Genomic DNA, 14,598 nt, shown 5'->3' with positions numbered 1-14,598 from the left:
AACGGTATAGAGAGGTACTGGGTACATGTAACGGTATAGAGAGGTACTGGGTACATGTAACGGTATAGACAGGTACCGGGTACAGGTAACGGTATAGAGAGGTACTAGGTACAGGTAACGGTATAGAGAGGTACTGGGTACGTGTGTAAAAGGAGCGGGTCGGTGTGGCTTGTACATAGTGTTAAATACGGTCTCTGTCACTCAGCTGACGGAGCATGCTTCTTTGGCTCAGTCGGTAGAGCCGTAGATTTCCACGCCGGAGACCCGGGTTCGATTCCTGGTCGGGGCACTCGACAGGAATGTGTATTCCCTGTTCTTCTACATATGTAACATGTTACAGGTAACGGTATAGATAGGTACTGGGTACAGGTAACGGATAGGTACTGTGTACAGGTAACGGTATATAGAGAGGTTCTGGGTAAAGGTACCGGTATAGAGAGTTACTGGATAAAGGTAAACGATATAGAGAGGTTCTAGACACATGTAACAGTAGGCCTGAGATACTGAGGTGGGTATTACGTTAAAGCGCAAGACCTATTATTCAGGATAATATTAATAGTTTGAGATGCGTGAACTTTTCCTGTTGTTGCAACTTTCGGAAGCATTTGTCACTCAAGGGCATAACGTCCGAGAATACCGAAAAAATCACCAACATGGCGGCGGAGGGAAATTCTGAATCTAATGAAATGTTTACTGTACAGCCGACAGTGTCGTCTGAAAATCCGTTCGACAATGTAGGAAAGGAAATCACAGAGGAAAATTGGATGGCATGGAGTGAGGCAAGTAACAACTGGTCATCACAATGCAGAGCTGGTCGTTAAAGCTTATGTCTTCAAAAGAAAAGCAGCTGATCATCATAGGCCTAAATCCCTATTGAGACTCCTCCTCTAGACTCTTTTATATTCGGACGTATATTCGGACGTTTGATAGATGTCTCTCCGATGAGAGACATCTATCAAACGTCCGAATATAAAAGAGTCTAGAGGAGGAATCTCAATAGGGATTAATCATAGGACATCACCCTCGATCAGGTCAGGTAGCATGCTAAAGCTGGCTATATAGCTAGATTTGACTATACAAATATGATATATACAATATTTGATTTGTATAGCCAATCTGACAACACGTATAATGGACAAATGTAAACCAAAGTGACATATATGGTCACAAAATCAATGCACACATTGAAAATTGAATTACGAATCTTGAGAATCGGCAAAACGAAATATTTTTGTCACTCAAGATAATTTCCGGTGGATTTTCAAAAATCTGTCGTTGCCTTTTTTTGGTACTCGCATCCATTCATCCTCATGTTCGGATGAAAAAGACATAAAATCCAAATTTCACATTTGAAATATGTCACAAATCTTGTTGTTTGTGAGCTGACTATAGCACTTTTTGCACATGGTCAATTTGCACGGGATCTGCATGCTCCAAGCGCATCTGTGGCCCGAATCTTCATCAGGTGGATGCTTATCTGCAGACGACACCATGACACCATATTGGTTCGGCTTGCTATTGTTTTGTTACCGGGGACTAGTGATAATTGATACTAAATAATTGCAACGATGGAATTTTGAAAAGTCGTCTGCAAATGAACAAGCAGGCAAACATTATTCATATCACCGAGTTACATGTTTCGTCATCCATGCTTTCATACTCAAGAGAAAATTGTGACCAGACCTCACCTGTTTGTTTACATTAATATTTGTCCACTATACGTGTAGTCAGATTTTGGCTATATAGTCAAATCTAGCTGTATATAGCCAGAATTAGTGGTGCTTCCGGACCTGTCGATACTCCAGGGGTTACGATCACTAACGATCTCTACACCCATGGACTATCACATTGTCATAATAATATTGGAGGCAGCTCAGCGGGAAAAAAATTGACCAATCACAGGCCAGAAAAGATTTCCTTTGAAGACTACAGAGAGAGCGACGACTAACATCAAAGCCACACAGTTGACCACAGTGTACAGTTATACGGCTCTTTAGATGTACATCAAAGGACTGAATTACCTGTTCTGTCGCCTTCGGTTTAACTGTAAGATAGTCCAGGGGTGTAGAGATGGTATGTGATCGGAACTCCTGGAGTATCGAGATGAAGTTAATATTGGTTTTTCGCTAACATTGTCACTACTATTGGTTCCGTGTTGAAGTCTCCAATAGGTTCCTTAGGTAGTGTTGACATGGTCGTCTTGACTGTATCCAATTTTGTAGTGTTAAGTTTGTGATTACAGATCACATTCAGTGATCCCTCAAGTCCTTTATAACTAACGCCAGACTATAAGAACTACTCAAAGACAAATATTAACTTCGTGGTTTATTATTTCTACCCATGAGAAATAGCAATTAACAATTTAACAAGTACATGTATAACAATCGAATAATGAATAACTTACAATGATCAGTATACATGTACAATGTTATACAGAAGCTAAGATAATTAAAAAGTTTGATAAGTTACAATGTACAACTACACATGTTCCAATTTCCCTTAATCACCCTCTATTGGCATGGACTCACTGGACTCAACAGGTGCTTAATAATTAATTTATACTACATGTACAGATGAATTATGAATTAACAGGTTCCATTTAGAACTATAAATATTCACAATATTTACACAAAAAAGCTCTGGTTATATATATATATATAATAACAAGTGTAGAATGTCACCTGCTAGCAATATATAGTAAGACCAAATATCTACGTATTTGAAGATTCAAGGATTAACTTATACACATTGAGTAAAATCACTAGCAAATTCAGAATAGCATTTGCTATGACTATTAATCTAAATATACATACACAACTAATCTACAAGACTTCCCTTGTATATTAAATATAAATGTAATACTACAGTCTGACTATTGACTATTATTGCTGTAGGTACGTAGCGTAATCTTAATCATACTGCTAAATATAGACTAGCAAATGTAGAAGGCCATTTGCTATTGATACGTAAAGATTCCAAATATTTACGTATTAATCCTATCTAAATTTAGAAAGTATATTAGCAAATGTAGAGTACCATTTGCTATTAATACGTAGAGATTCCAACTATGGTAGATTATTATAGAGTAGGCAGATGAGGAGGCACAGTGATATGTGATTTGTCAATAGGACAAAGATAAAGTATAAAATGCGCTTCGCCTTTTATAGCCTTCGAGCGGCCATGTTTGCACCGAGGATGCGAATTCTTCCAAATATGGTCAAGAATGCTAACATGGCTGCTCGATTCTGCTGTCTCACGCCAAAATAATCGTAACATGACGTGGGACTATAATAAGATAGTTCTGTTAAATTCCTTAAAATATGACATAAACTTCCATTAAGAATATCTCCAAAATCATATAACTTTCTTGCTAAACTCCCTAACTTCCATGCTATAATAAATCAATCATACAAACATAGCTTGTTCACAATTCATATGCAATCGACCACCCTCAACTCGGACTCTCAGTCATGAAAAGTTATGAGAGGGAATGACACGAACGTCAGTAATATAAAATGTTGTGAATACAAATGGATTTTAACCTTGATTTATGTTATGCTGGATATATTACACATTCCAACAATCCGTAACATCACTGATTTACTAGGTAAGACCTAAATAATGGTAAGTTTTTTACATTTTCAATGTCCGACTTCTATGCATACCGTAGGGAATGCTAACATGGCGGCCGTGACAATAACACAAAAACTCTGTTGACCAGCCAAATGATTATAACAAATAATTATCATGTAATATTCTTAACTTTAACTTAATAGTTCCAAGACATCTGGCATCTCTTTTATTGCCTATTATTTCTAGTTGTTTATTATTTCCCAACGAATCATCCCACAGCTGTGAAAAACAGTACACGGACATGACCGTCACAATTCTCACTTTCATACATTTCTTAATTCCGTTTCAATATATAAAAGATACCCCTATATACTATATAAAAACACCAGGAATGAAATGCATTGCTGGCCAATTTTTTTATTTACATGTAGTATATATAGGTGTATTTTTATATATTTATACTATATATTATTGACGTCAAGCTCCTGTGGGTTCAGTAACCTTTTAATGCCTTTAATCGGTTGTTTAGAGCTTCAACCTCTATACTGAACCTAACTCTTTTTATTGTACAAAGTTACAACATTTTTTAATATTTTTCATTTAGTATAAAATAAACACTGACACCTCCACAAACATTTTAACCCTCTCCAAGGGTCACACTTAAAGACCCACTACCTTTGCGAAACAAGAATTAAAAGTTTCTTAAAAACTATAATCATATACGGAAATGTATATCAATTGCTAAAAGGATGTTTTAACCCCAATCAAATGCAAGATTCCGTGCGTAAACTATATGTTAACAGTGAAGATTCATTTCGCTGTTTTGTCGTCTGGCGCAGTGATAATCAACCGATGCACAGTAATTAGAACGACGGCTAGAAACATAAACATAGAACGACCTGCGTTATTAGCATTCAATTTATTTAAATTAAATTGTTAAGAAGATGATGGTTAGTGTACATGTACTCTTAACGGTAAATTAATATCTTTTTTGGCTATATAAGATTATCAATTTCTTTTTACATTCTCATTTTAGAAATTTAAAGCCATTTCGGAAAGGTTGTCAGTGATTTTTCTCCTTATATACCTGGGGTCGGTAAACAACCCCATTCCCAATGCCAAACCCCTCTATTTTTTTCCATATTGCAATGAAAAATTCCAAAATCTTATCACTGAAAAACAAATAAAACACGGAAATCTCTCCCCTCGTTGTTTAATCTAAAAACAAACTACTCTGAAGCTGTTGTGATGGTTGTCACCTTCTGATAGAATGAAACAGTTTTCTGTTTTACAATATCTAATCACATAAAATACCATGTTCAGTAATGGGTAACTTTTTCCCAAAACTGCTCATTTTGCGATTAAAAGTTACCAATTTGTTACAAATTTTTTTTCCCAAAATACCCTGAAAAATCACTGGTTGTGGCCCTTTTTATAACGATAAATAACTCCGGCTAACTCTGACCCTGACACCAGACTTGGACATTATGACAGATAGATGACTGATGTAGGGCCAGAACGCACTGCTATATATCAAAATGTGGAATTTGTCAACACCGTTTGGTATCGGACAAGGTCATCTCGGATTCAGCAGCTTACAAAATATTACCACTGAGAAGCATCAGTTACCTTGATCTTTAACTTTCAACAAATAAATAATTTATCTACCCATAGCAATCCATTTTATCACACATGCACACTCTTTTTTGTCACTACAGTACAGTTGTAGTTTCTTTTCCGCAACTTTAAATTTCCCACCTTGTCGTTGCCATTTTCTCATAGTATTCAAATCACCTCTAATCTTGATGGATTGCTATATTAATTAAAGTAGATAATACTCATTTGTTGAAAAGACCAAGGTAAATGGTGCTTCTTGGTGGTCAGTCTGAATAGGAGATATAGGAGGAAGATACCAAACTGTGTTGGCGAATTCCACTTTTTCATGTAGCAATGTGTTTTGGCCCTACAACAGACATATATCTGTCATAATGTTTATGTCTGGTGTCGGGGCCAGAGTATCTCGGGATAGGTTTCGACCATATAGTGTTGTTCGTTGGGCGGGGGATATACAAATGGGTTCCGTCTGTCCGTCCGTCTGTCTGTCCGTCGGTACAAATGGTTTCCGGAGCATAACTCTAAAACAAGTAGATATTTCCACGAAACTTCATACACATATTGGTCTAATGGTTTAGTAGTGCCTTTTGCTATTTTTAGGTTTTCATTTTTTGCATTTTTTCCGTAACCATGGAAACATTGCTGAAAATATCATATTTTTGTACCAGGTTCGTTTCCGGAACATAACTCTAAAACCAGTTGAGATATTTCCACGAAACTTCATAGACACATTGGTCTTATGGTCTAGTAGTGCCTTTTGCTATTTTAAGGTTTTCACTTTGTGTACTTTTTTCTGTAACCTTGGAAACATTGCTGAAAATGGCAGATTTTTGTGTAAGAATCGTTTCCGGAGCACAACTCTAAAACCAGCAGAGATATTTCCATGAAACTTCATAGACACATTGTTCTTATGGTCTTGTAGTGCCTTTTGCTATTTTTAGGCTTTCATTTTTTTCACTTTTTCCATAAACATGGAAACATTGCTGAAAATATCATATTTTTGTACCAGGTTCATTTCCGCAGCATAACTGGAAAACCAGTTGAGATATATGCACGGAACTCCATAGACACATTGTTCTTATGGTCTAGTAGTGCCTTTTGCTATTTTTAGGTTTTCACTTTTTGTGCTTTTTTCTGTAACCATAGAAACATTGCTGAAAATATCATATTTTTGTAGCAGGTTCATTTCCGGAGCATAACTCTAAAACAAGCAGAGATATTTCCACGAAACTTCATAGACACTTTCTTTTTATGGTCTAGCAGTACCTTTTGCTATTTTTAGGTTTTCATTTTTGCACTTTTTCCGTTACCATGGAAACATTGCTGAAAATATCATGGTAAATGGTAAATGTTACTTTGCAAAACTCCACCCATCTTTGTGTATATAGTCTAATATAAATGTCAAGGCTGTATACCTGATTCAACAATTGCAGCCCCGCTCTACTTGAATTATACTCCATCTTTCTTTAGCTCAACTTCCTTTTTCCTGTTTTTTGCCATACACAGAAGTCTCCACAATCAAACTTACTTCAGCTTTGATATCTCCATTGGTGGGGGATCTGAATGACTATGTCCTTGTTATTTTTTGGATAAATCTGAAATCCAAGATGTCTGCCTCAGCCGCCATTTGATCATAACACTGATATATTAAGTTTTTATTAGGTATTCCCCTTATTTTCAGAATATTCAAATTTATATTGTAAGTGAATATTACAAAAGAGTAGAGTTCATTGGTTTGTATTTACTGTTATTTTGACAGACTGGGGGCTTAGTAGAAGTTCATTACGAGGAAGCAGAGCACAATGCCGATGAAGTATCAACAAATCTGGATCTGTTGGCATCCCTGTCAATGTCTGAAGAAGTGATTCCCAGTACGTCACATGAAGAGGTGTCTGCGGCATCAGAGGTCATCCCATCCGTGTCACATGTGATGGAGGTGTCTACAAAATCGGGCAGTAAGACGGTAGAATTGATTGTTCCTCCTAACACAGTGATGGACGAGAGTAGGCCTTCATTGCCACAAAAACTTCCTCCAAACAACCTGGTTATGATGTACTTACAAGGTGAGGCATCTCAAGATAATGTTTAATACATTGTATATCTTTCAATCTAACTATGTACATGTTATTACAAATGGAATCAGATTCACATTTTTGAAGGACAGTTCATTATTTCAGTAATTAAGAGTATAACCCAATAACTATAGAACAACATTTTTTTTCAGTTTTATTATCATTATTACATTTTTAGCTCACCTGGCCAAGCTTATGTCATGGTGCGGCTCCCGTCGTCAGTCAGTCTGTCGTCCTTCCGTCCTTCTGTCCGTCAACATTTCCATTAAATCGCTACTAGTCATAGAGTCCTGCATGGAATGTAACCAAATTTGGCCAGAAACATCCTTGGGGGAAAGGGAACAGAGGTTGTATAAATTTTGGCTCTGACCCTGCGGGGGCAAGAGGAGCGGGGCCAATTGTGGAAATAGAAGTAAATCCCTTAAATCGCTACTAGTCATTAGAGTTCTGCATGGAATGTAACCAAATTTGTCCAGAAACATTCTTGGAGAAAGGGGAACAGAGTTTGTATTAAATTTTGGCTCTGACCCCACCGGAGGCAGGAGGAATGGGGCCCAAATAGGGAAAATAGGGAAAATAGAGGTAAAGCCTTTAAATGGCTACTAGTCGTAGAGTTTTGCATGGAATGTAACCAAATTTGGCCAGAAACATCCTTGGGGGAAGAGAAATACAGTTTGTATAAATTTTGGCTCTGCCCCCAGGGGGTAAGGAGGGGTGGGGCCCAAAAGGGGATATATGGTAAATCTTTTAAATAGCTACTAGTCATGGATTATAAATTTTGACTCTGACCGCCGGGGGCAGGAGGGGGCGGGGCCCAATAGAGGAAATAGAGGTAAATCCTTTAAATCACTACTCGTCATAGAGTTCTGCATGGAATGTAACAAAATTTGGCAAGAAACATCCTTAGGGGAACAGAGTTTGTATAAATTTTGGCTCTGACCCCTTGGGGGCAGAAGAGGCGGGGCGCAATAGGGGATATAGAGGTAAATCCTTTAAATCCCTACTAGTCATAGAGTTCTGCATTGAATGTAACTAAATTTGGCCAGAAACATCGGATAGGAAAGGGAACATAGTTTGTATAAATTTTGGCTCAAACCCAGTGGAGCAGAAAAAATGGGTCCCAATAGGGAAATTAGAGGTAAATCTTAAATTTCTTCAGAAAAGCAACAAGATCCTGTAATCAGAACATTACTTGGCATTACAATAACCAGGTGAGCGATACAGGCCCTCTGGGCCTCTTGTTTACACTGTCCCCCATATCCTTTTTAAGCACAGAAAATAGAAGACAGACTCTTCTGTTATTCTCAAAGTCCAATTATACAAAGGGATCCCACTTTATCTGAGAAGGACCTGATTTATGGAACACCTCATACAAATCCTGTTTAGGATGTATTGTGTAAACCCTGCATAGGATAACGTCATTGTACCCAAATTGATACCCTAATTGAAAAAATACCTAAAACATTTGTGTCGTTAAAGTTTACCTAATTTCTCAGTGGTGATACCAAAGATGCATCATTTATTGATAATTACGCTTCGTTTTACGTAATTATTTCTGTTATTTTCTCTGAAAGATAACTTTGAAATTGATAACTCTGTCTGAAATGTGTTAATCCCTAGAAATGTGGCCGTGCGACAATTACTATTTGTACTATAATAGTGTTTTTTTTCAAAGCGTAAGGCCTCCTCAAAGAAAATTTTCTTAAATAATGAAATTTAAGATATAAACACTTAACAGAAATAGATAAAATATAGTTGCCACACATTATTTTTTTATTTAGTCATGTTCAAATTGCTCTTTGTATAGCGTTATTTCTCCATCTTAATTTTTACTAAAACTGTTACTAGATTCAAGTATTTTGTAACTTGATTGATTCATAATTATGTTTGTAGTTTTTTTTACATTGAAATTTTTTACAATCATTAAAAATAATTGATAGTGGTCTTTTGACATATACACCACATTGGAACTATATAAGCTTAGGTGAATGCCACAGAAAACTGATTTTAAATCATTGAAATATCACACAAGTCATTACGTGGTGTTACAGGGTACCAAATTAGCACAGGTACTGTTGTGAAAACACTTGTACAATTTTTACAGTAAAATGTATAACTGTATTCAGTATAACTTGTTATAATAAACGCAACTACGTTCCTTTTATAAAGTAAAATCACAAAAATCTATATAAATTGATTTTTCTTAATTTTATATATTTTTTCTTGCTGGGTATCAATTTGGGTACACATCATGTGACAAAACTAGAAATTTCAAGACACGATATTAATCATTCTAACAATAAAAATAAGCACTGTAATAAGAAAAACAAAGCATCAAAATAAAGTTTGTATGCTCTTTTTGAAAACAAAACAGAAAAAAGTGAAGCATACCAAACAACAAATGTCATATAAGAGAAATCTACGTGTATTGGTATCAATTTGGGTATAATGACGTTAGTATATATACTTATATTGTGAAAGAAATAACTATCATTGATTATTATTTCCATTTTGCTTTCCTTTCAGGTGAGATAAACTTCAATGAGTTCAATGAAATGATTACCAATTTGAATGAGCAAGATGCAGAGGAAATTGAAAAAGAAGATGACAATAATTCTGAGGATGAAGACGACGATGAGATGGAAGTTATCAACGAAGATGATGACCCCGACTACCTACCAAGTACAAGTTCTCGCCCATCTCAATCCAAAAAAAGAACAGATGACGCTCAGTCATCAGATGGCTCCATATCACCTGTGAAGAAAAGTAAGCTAACTGCTTAATTTAAACATTACATTCCATGTATGATAATCTAAAACTGAAATCTTTGATGTTCATGTATCATAGGTGTCTGGCTCTTTTTTCATCAAAAAATGATGTGGTATATACAAATGTACCTGAAATATTTTGCAGTACGACATCATATCTTATTTAAACAAGCCAGGCACCTGAGTGTAGGTAATCCCTTGACCTTGAGCTGTGTACCTGTCTTTGGATAGTAGATTTTACCTTACAGACAGAACAATTTGGTCAGGTCTGAAATATTTTTAATTGAATGCCTATTTAATTTTATTTATGAAATATTGAGAATTGATTACTAGCCATATGCATAGTAAGTCTTAAGTCAGGTTTTGAAAATTTTAAAACCCTCAAATTAAATGTGTTTGTTTCTATTAATTGAATCATGAAATGTTGACTCGCGTAAACTACCAGCTATACAATACCATTAAACATAAGAGTTGGTTATATTGATCAGTAGTTACACAAAAGGTTAAATGAGAAATTACTTTCATTGACAATATATTTATATCTTCGAATATTTCAGGAAAGTATACCAAAAGAAGTTATGTAAGTACAGAAGTTTAATAATTTGATATCTGAGAGACAATAATTTTTGTTTGAATACAAATAAGGAATCCATCTTTACAGACAATATATGGTTTACATGCTGAATTTATTGACTTTTCTTTTTTCTTGCTATCTTTATCATCTATACAATGATAAATCGTACTTTGAAGTTATTCAAATTTTATTAATGCAGTGACATTAATATGAAAATCTTTAAGAGCATGCACAGTTTGAAGAAATAAAAATGCTTGATGTATTTGAAGTATTCTAGTCTCTATTGCTTTCCTTTATTCACTAATTTAATAGCCTTTTGATGACTTTATGCTTCTACCACCAAATGGACTGCATATACTTTACAGTTATTTAAAGAGACAATTCACCCAGGTTAATTCTTTTACATAACCAACAAGCAAACTATGGCATAAATGTATTGTTCTACATTTCTTATGAAATATATAACACAAAATACCACTAAGGAGGTGATGAAATGATTTTGAGGCAAGATAATTCACCTAATAAGGTAAACACACTACTGTCAGAGCGATTTGAGCAGTTCTAGACAAAAGTTGCATTACTCTACGAGCAAGGGAAAGGGTTCGGCATACAAGATGTTCGACCACAATGTGTAATGGCGGATAGCGAGCGAGTTTGAACATTTCACCACCATGGGCTTTTCTGGCATATCACAGTAAAACCGACTGATCTAATTTCCATTAGAACAGGGGTTTTTCCGATATTTGTACAAATTTTAATGTTCTCTTAGACTGAATTGTCCCTTTAATTTTATTCTGGTGGAAAATTTCAATATGTACACGTGAGCGGGTGTGAAAGGTAAAACCATGTTCAAAAACAAAAATCATGAGGTATTGAATTTTTCAAAATTAAGAATTACAAAACTATACAATTTTTCTCATGTCCATCTTGTCCTGCCATTTCAGTCCCATAACAAAGGAAGGAACCTTTCGTCCTACATGCATTTCTAGTCTTGATCACTTTCTGAAGATCATTAAATAAAAAAAATGCCTTGTTCCCACAGACAAAGCGGTTGATCCCGAAGCATTTGAAGGGTTTGATGGGAGAAGCCAATCTGAAATTTGCCAGGGGAGATATAGAAGAAGCTATTCATATTTGTATGGATATCATCAAAGAGGGTAGGTACATGTACTGTACATGGAATTGACATCTTGTACTTCTTAGTTATTGATGAACACCAGCTGGACTAAGAGATGCCTTTTGGAGGTAAACTTTTTTTTATTTTAGCCTATTTTTTGGCCATAACCTACCATATGTTTGTGCCTATAGTGCACTTTTTTCATATATTGATGTTGTCAAGTGAAAAAATAAGGTCCTCATTATATGTATGGTCAGGTCCTCAAGCCCTGAATAATGTTTACCAAACAACAGATCCTAATGGGCAGTAACATTTTGTACATGTTGTCATGATAAAGTAGGGCTATAATAAATCTTTTAAGTCAATGCTCAATTTATTAGTGCATAATTGATTTTTACTGGATACTAAGAATGAAAGTATGTAGGATCCATTTCCATTTGTTTATTAATTAAGGATATTCATGATAGTTTTGAATTTGTTGCTAAGCTCCACGAGCAGTCCTGCCGTACCAAACCTTAGCTGTGATATATGAGACTACTGGAGATATGCAGAAGGCTTTAGAGGTAAGATATAGGGCTGATTAGTCTAGGATTCTTCATGTCAGAGAGATATCTTAATGAAATAGCCCTTAACATTTAAGTTAACAACCATGGCATCAATAGTGAAACAAAGCACATGTGATATGCATTTGATTTTTGATCCATGAACTCATTAACCTTACTCAATTCATATAAATTAATTGTTCCAGTTTTGAGATAAGAAATGTTCAATACACTTATGGTTAATTTTATGTTGGACAATATTAATTATCCAATATATTTAAGATACACATATATCATTGAGTTGTATGTATTTTTTATCAGTTTCACACTCTGGCTGCTTACCTGAACCCTCGGGACTCAGAGCAGTGGGGGCGTTTGGCTGAGATGTTTCTGGATCAGAATCAGACTTCACAGGCTGTGGTTGCTTATTCCCAAGGTAGATAACTCTTAATAACTTATTGCCAAGGTAGGTAACTATTGCAGCCTATTTCCAAAATAAATAACTCTTGCAGCTTATTGCCAAGGAAGATAACTCTTACAGCATATTCTCAGGGTGGATCATTCTAATTAATATAAACCTCTTTACACTGTCTTAATTAATGTTTACTACTGTGAAGAAGGCATTGGGTTCTGTCATCGTTAAAATGAGGTAGCTAATTTGATGTGTTATCTTCAGTATATGATGTAACATGATGTAATATAATTGTTCATGTAACGAAACAGTTGTCAATCAAATGGGTCACGAGTATATTGTTATTCTGTATCTGTATTTTAAAGATTAATGTCATGTGTTTGCGACCGTGACGTTAGAGTTTTCACTCACAAATTAATGACTCAACAAAGGATGTCTACCTGCAAGGAGAGGAACTCACTTATATGCAAAGACGGAATAGTGTATTAGCAAAAAATTGATAAATTAAATGAATTAATTCATTAGATAACAGAAATGATGCTAATGTTGTTACTGTTGCGTTTTCAGCCATACGCAGCGATCCTAAGAACCCAACGTACATAATGGAGCGGGTAAAGCTGTATGAGGAGCTAGGGGAAACAAAGAAAGCCATGGAGGGCTATAGGACTCTACTGGGTCTGATCCCAGCTGGGGATGGGGACAAGTACATAGAACTGGCCAGGGACCTATCCATGGTAATAGGCCCATGTATATAGTTCTTAATTAAAAAGGCTGTTAATATTCTAAATGTTTGCATCAGACAAAATTTGCTGGACACTTTGCTGAAAGTCATTATTGTGCTGATGACGTTTCCTACATGTCTTTGATAAATAATGCAACTATTGTGAATGTGCGAATTAATCAACATGTTTTATTCAAAATTAATTTTGACCTAAAAATTGATTACGTTAAATTAAAGGTGTTTAGAGAACATAACTTTCAGTATTGGCTGTCATGTGATTTTCTAAAAGGCAGTTATATACACTCCAGAGCCCTGTTGTTGTTGTTGAAAAACTTATTAAAGGCTAACATATTTAGTAAATCCAGTTGAAATATTTTTTAAACAACTTAGCCAAAAAAACTTATTGTTCATATGCTAGTAGAAGATTTCCTAAACTGCTTGGCTACTAAAAACTTGTACATTGTACAATTTTGGTATTTGAAAATATGATGAATAAAAATGGCAGTGTTACATATTTATAGTATTAGGACAAAGGAATTGGTGCATTTACAGGAAATTAATGTTCAGACGAGGTTTAAGTATGTGTAAAAGCTCATATGTAGCCGATAATTTACATGTTAAAAATGAATCCAATATGAGATGAACTTGTTTTCATTTCAGCAATACTTTAATCTTGGTGAGAAGCAGAATGCTGTAAACATCATGAAGGGGGCTTTCCAGATCCATCCTGAGAAAGTTACATCAGAGGGTAGGCCTTGTCTATCAGGACCCAGTTTCATGAACTTTCCTTAACTTAACTCAGTTCCTGAACTTAAACTTCCCCATAGAAAAGTATTATTAACAGAAGTTAAGGAGAAAGTCTTAAGTTAAGGAGTCTTCCTTAAAGTTAACTAATTCCTTAAAGTTAAGGAATGTTCATAAAATGCAGGCAGGGCAGCAGTGCGCTATTCTATTTAAAGATCAACCTGAATATAAAACAAAAAAAAATCTATTCATGATTAGTTTCCTTCCAACTTCAAGTTGGAATTTATTTTATTATTCCATGTTGATGTAAAGCTCTGCCTGTCTGTCTTTCTGTCTGTCTGTCCTTTCATCTGTCTGTCTATCTGTCCTTCCATCTGTCTTTCCAGATGTTAGTTTCCAGACGATAACTTGAGAACAAATAGATGAACTTTATTCAAACTTTATACAATGGTTGCTTATGA

At 35.4% G+C, this 14,598-nt stretch overlaps 1 protein-coding gene across 1 annotated transcript in view; it reads left to right on the top strand.

The window, feature by feature from the left end:
* The first annotated feature begins 612 nt into the window (after positions 1–612).
* Positions 613–14,598, top strand: part of LOC138326460 (general transcription factor 3C polypeptide 3-like) — a 70,091-nt gene continuing 56,105 nt past the window's right edge. The window contains 9 exon segments of the mRNA XM_069272562.1: positions 613–779; positions 6,947–7,250; positions 9,786–10,025; positions 10,585–10,607; positions 11,644–11,758; positions 12,205–12,281; positions 12,582–12,696; positions 13,240–13,406; positions 14,054–14,141. Coding sequence (XP_069128663.1) covers positions 654–779; positions 6,947–7,250; positions 9,786–10,025; positions 10,585–10,607; positions 11,644–11,758; positions 12,205–12,281; positions 12,582–12,696; positions 13,240–13,406; positions 14,054–14,141 — 1,255 coding nt within the window. The 5' untranslated portion in view covers positions 613–653.

Source organism: Argopecten irradians, chromosome 6 (assembly GCF_041381155.1).
Source record: "Argopecten irradians isolate NY chromosome 6, Ai_NY, whole genome shotgun sequence".
In the NCBI taxonomy this organism is placed as follows: domain Eukaryota; kingdom Metazoa; phylum Mollusca; class Bivalvia; order Pectinida; family Pectinidae; genus Argopecten; species Argopecten irradians.
This window is presented reverse-complemented; position numbering and strand designations above follow the sequence as displayed.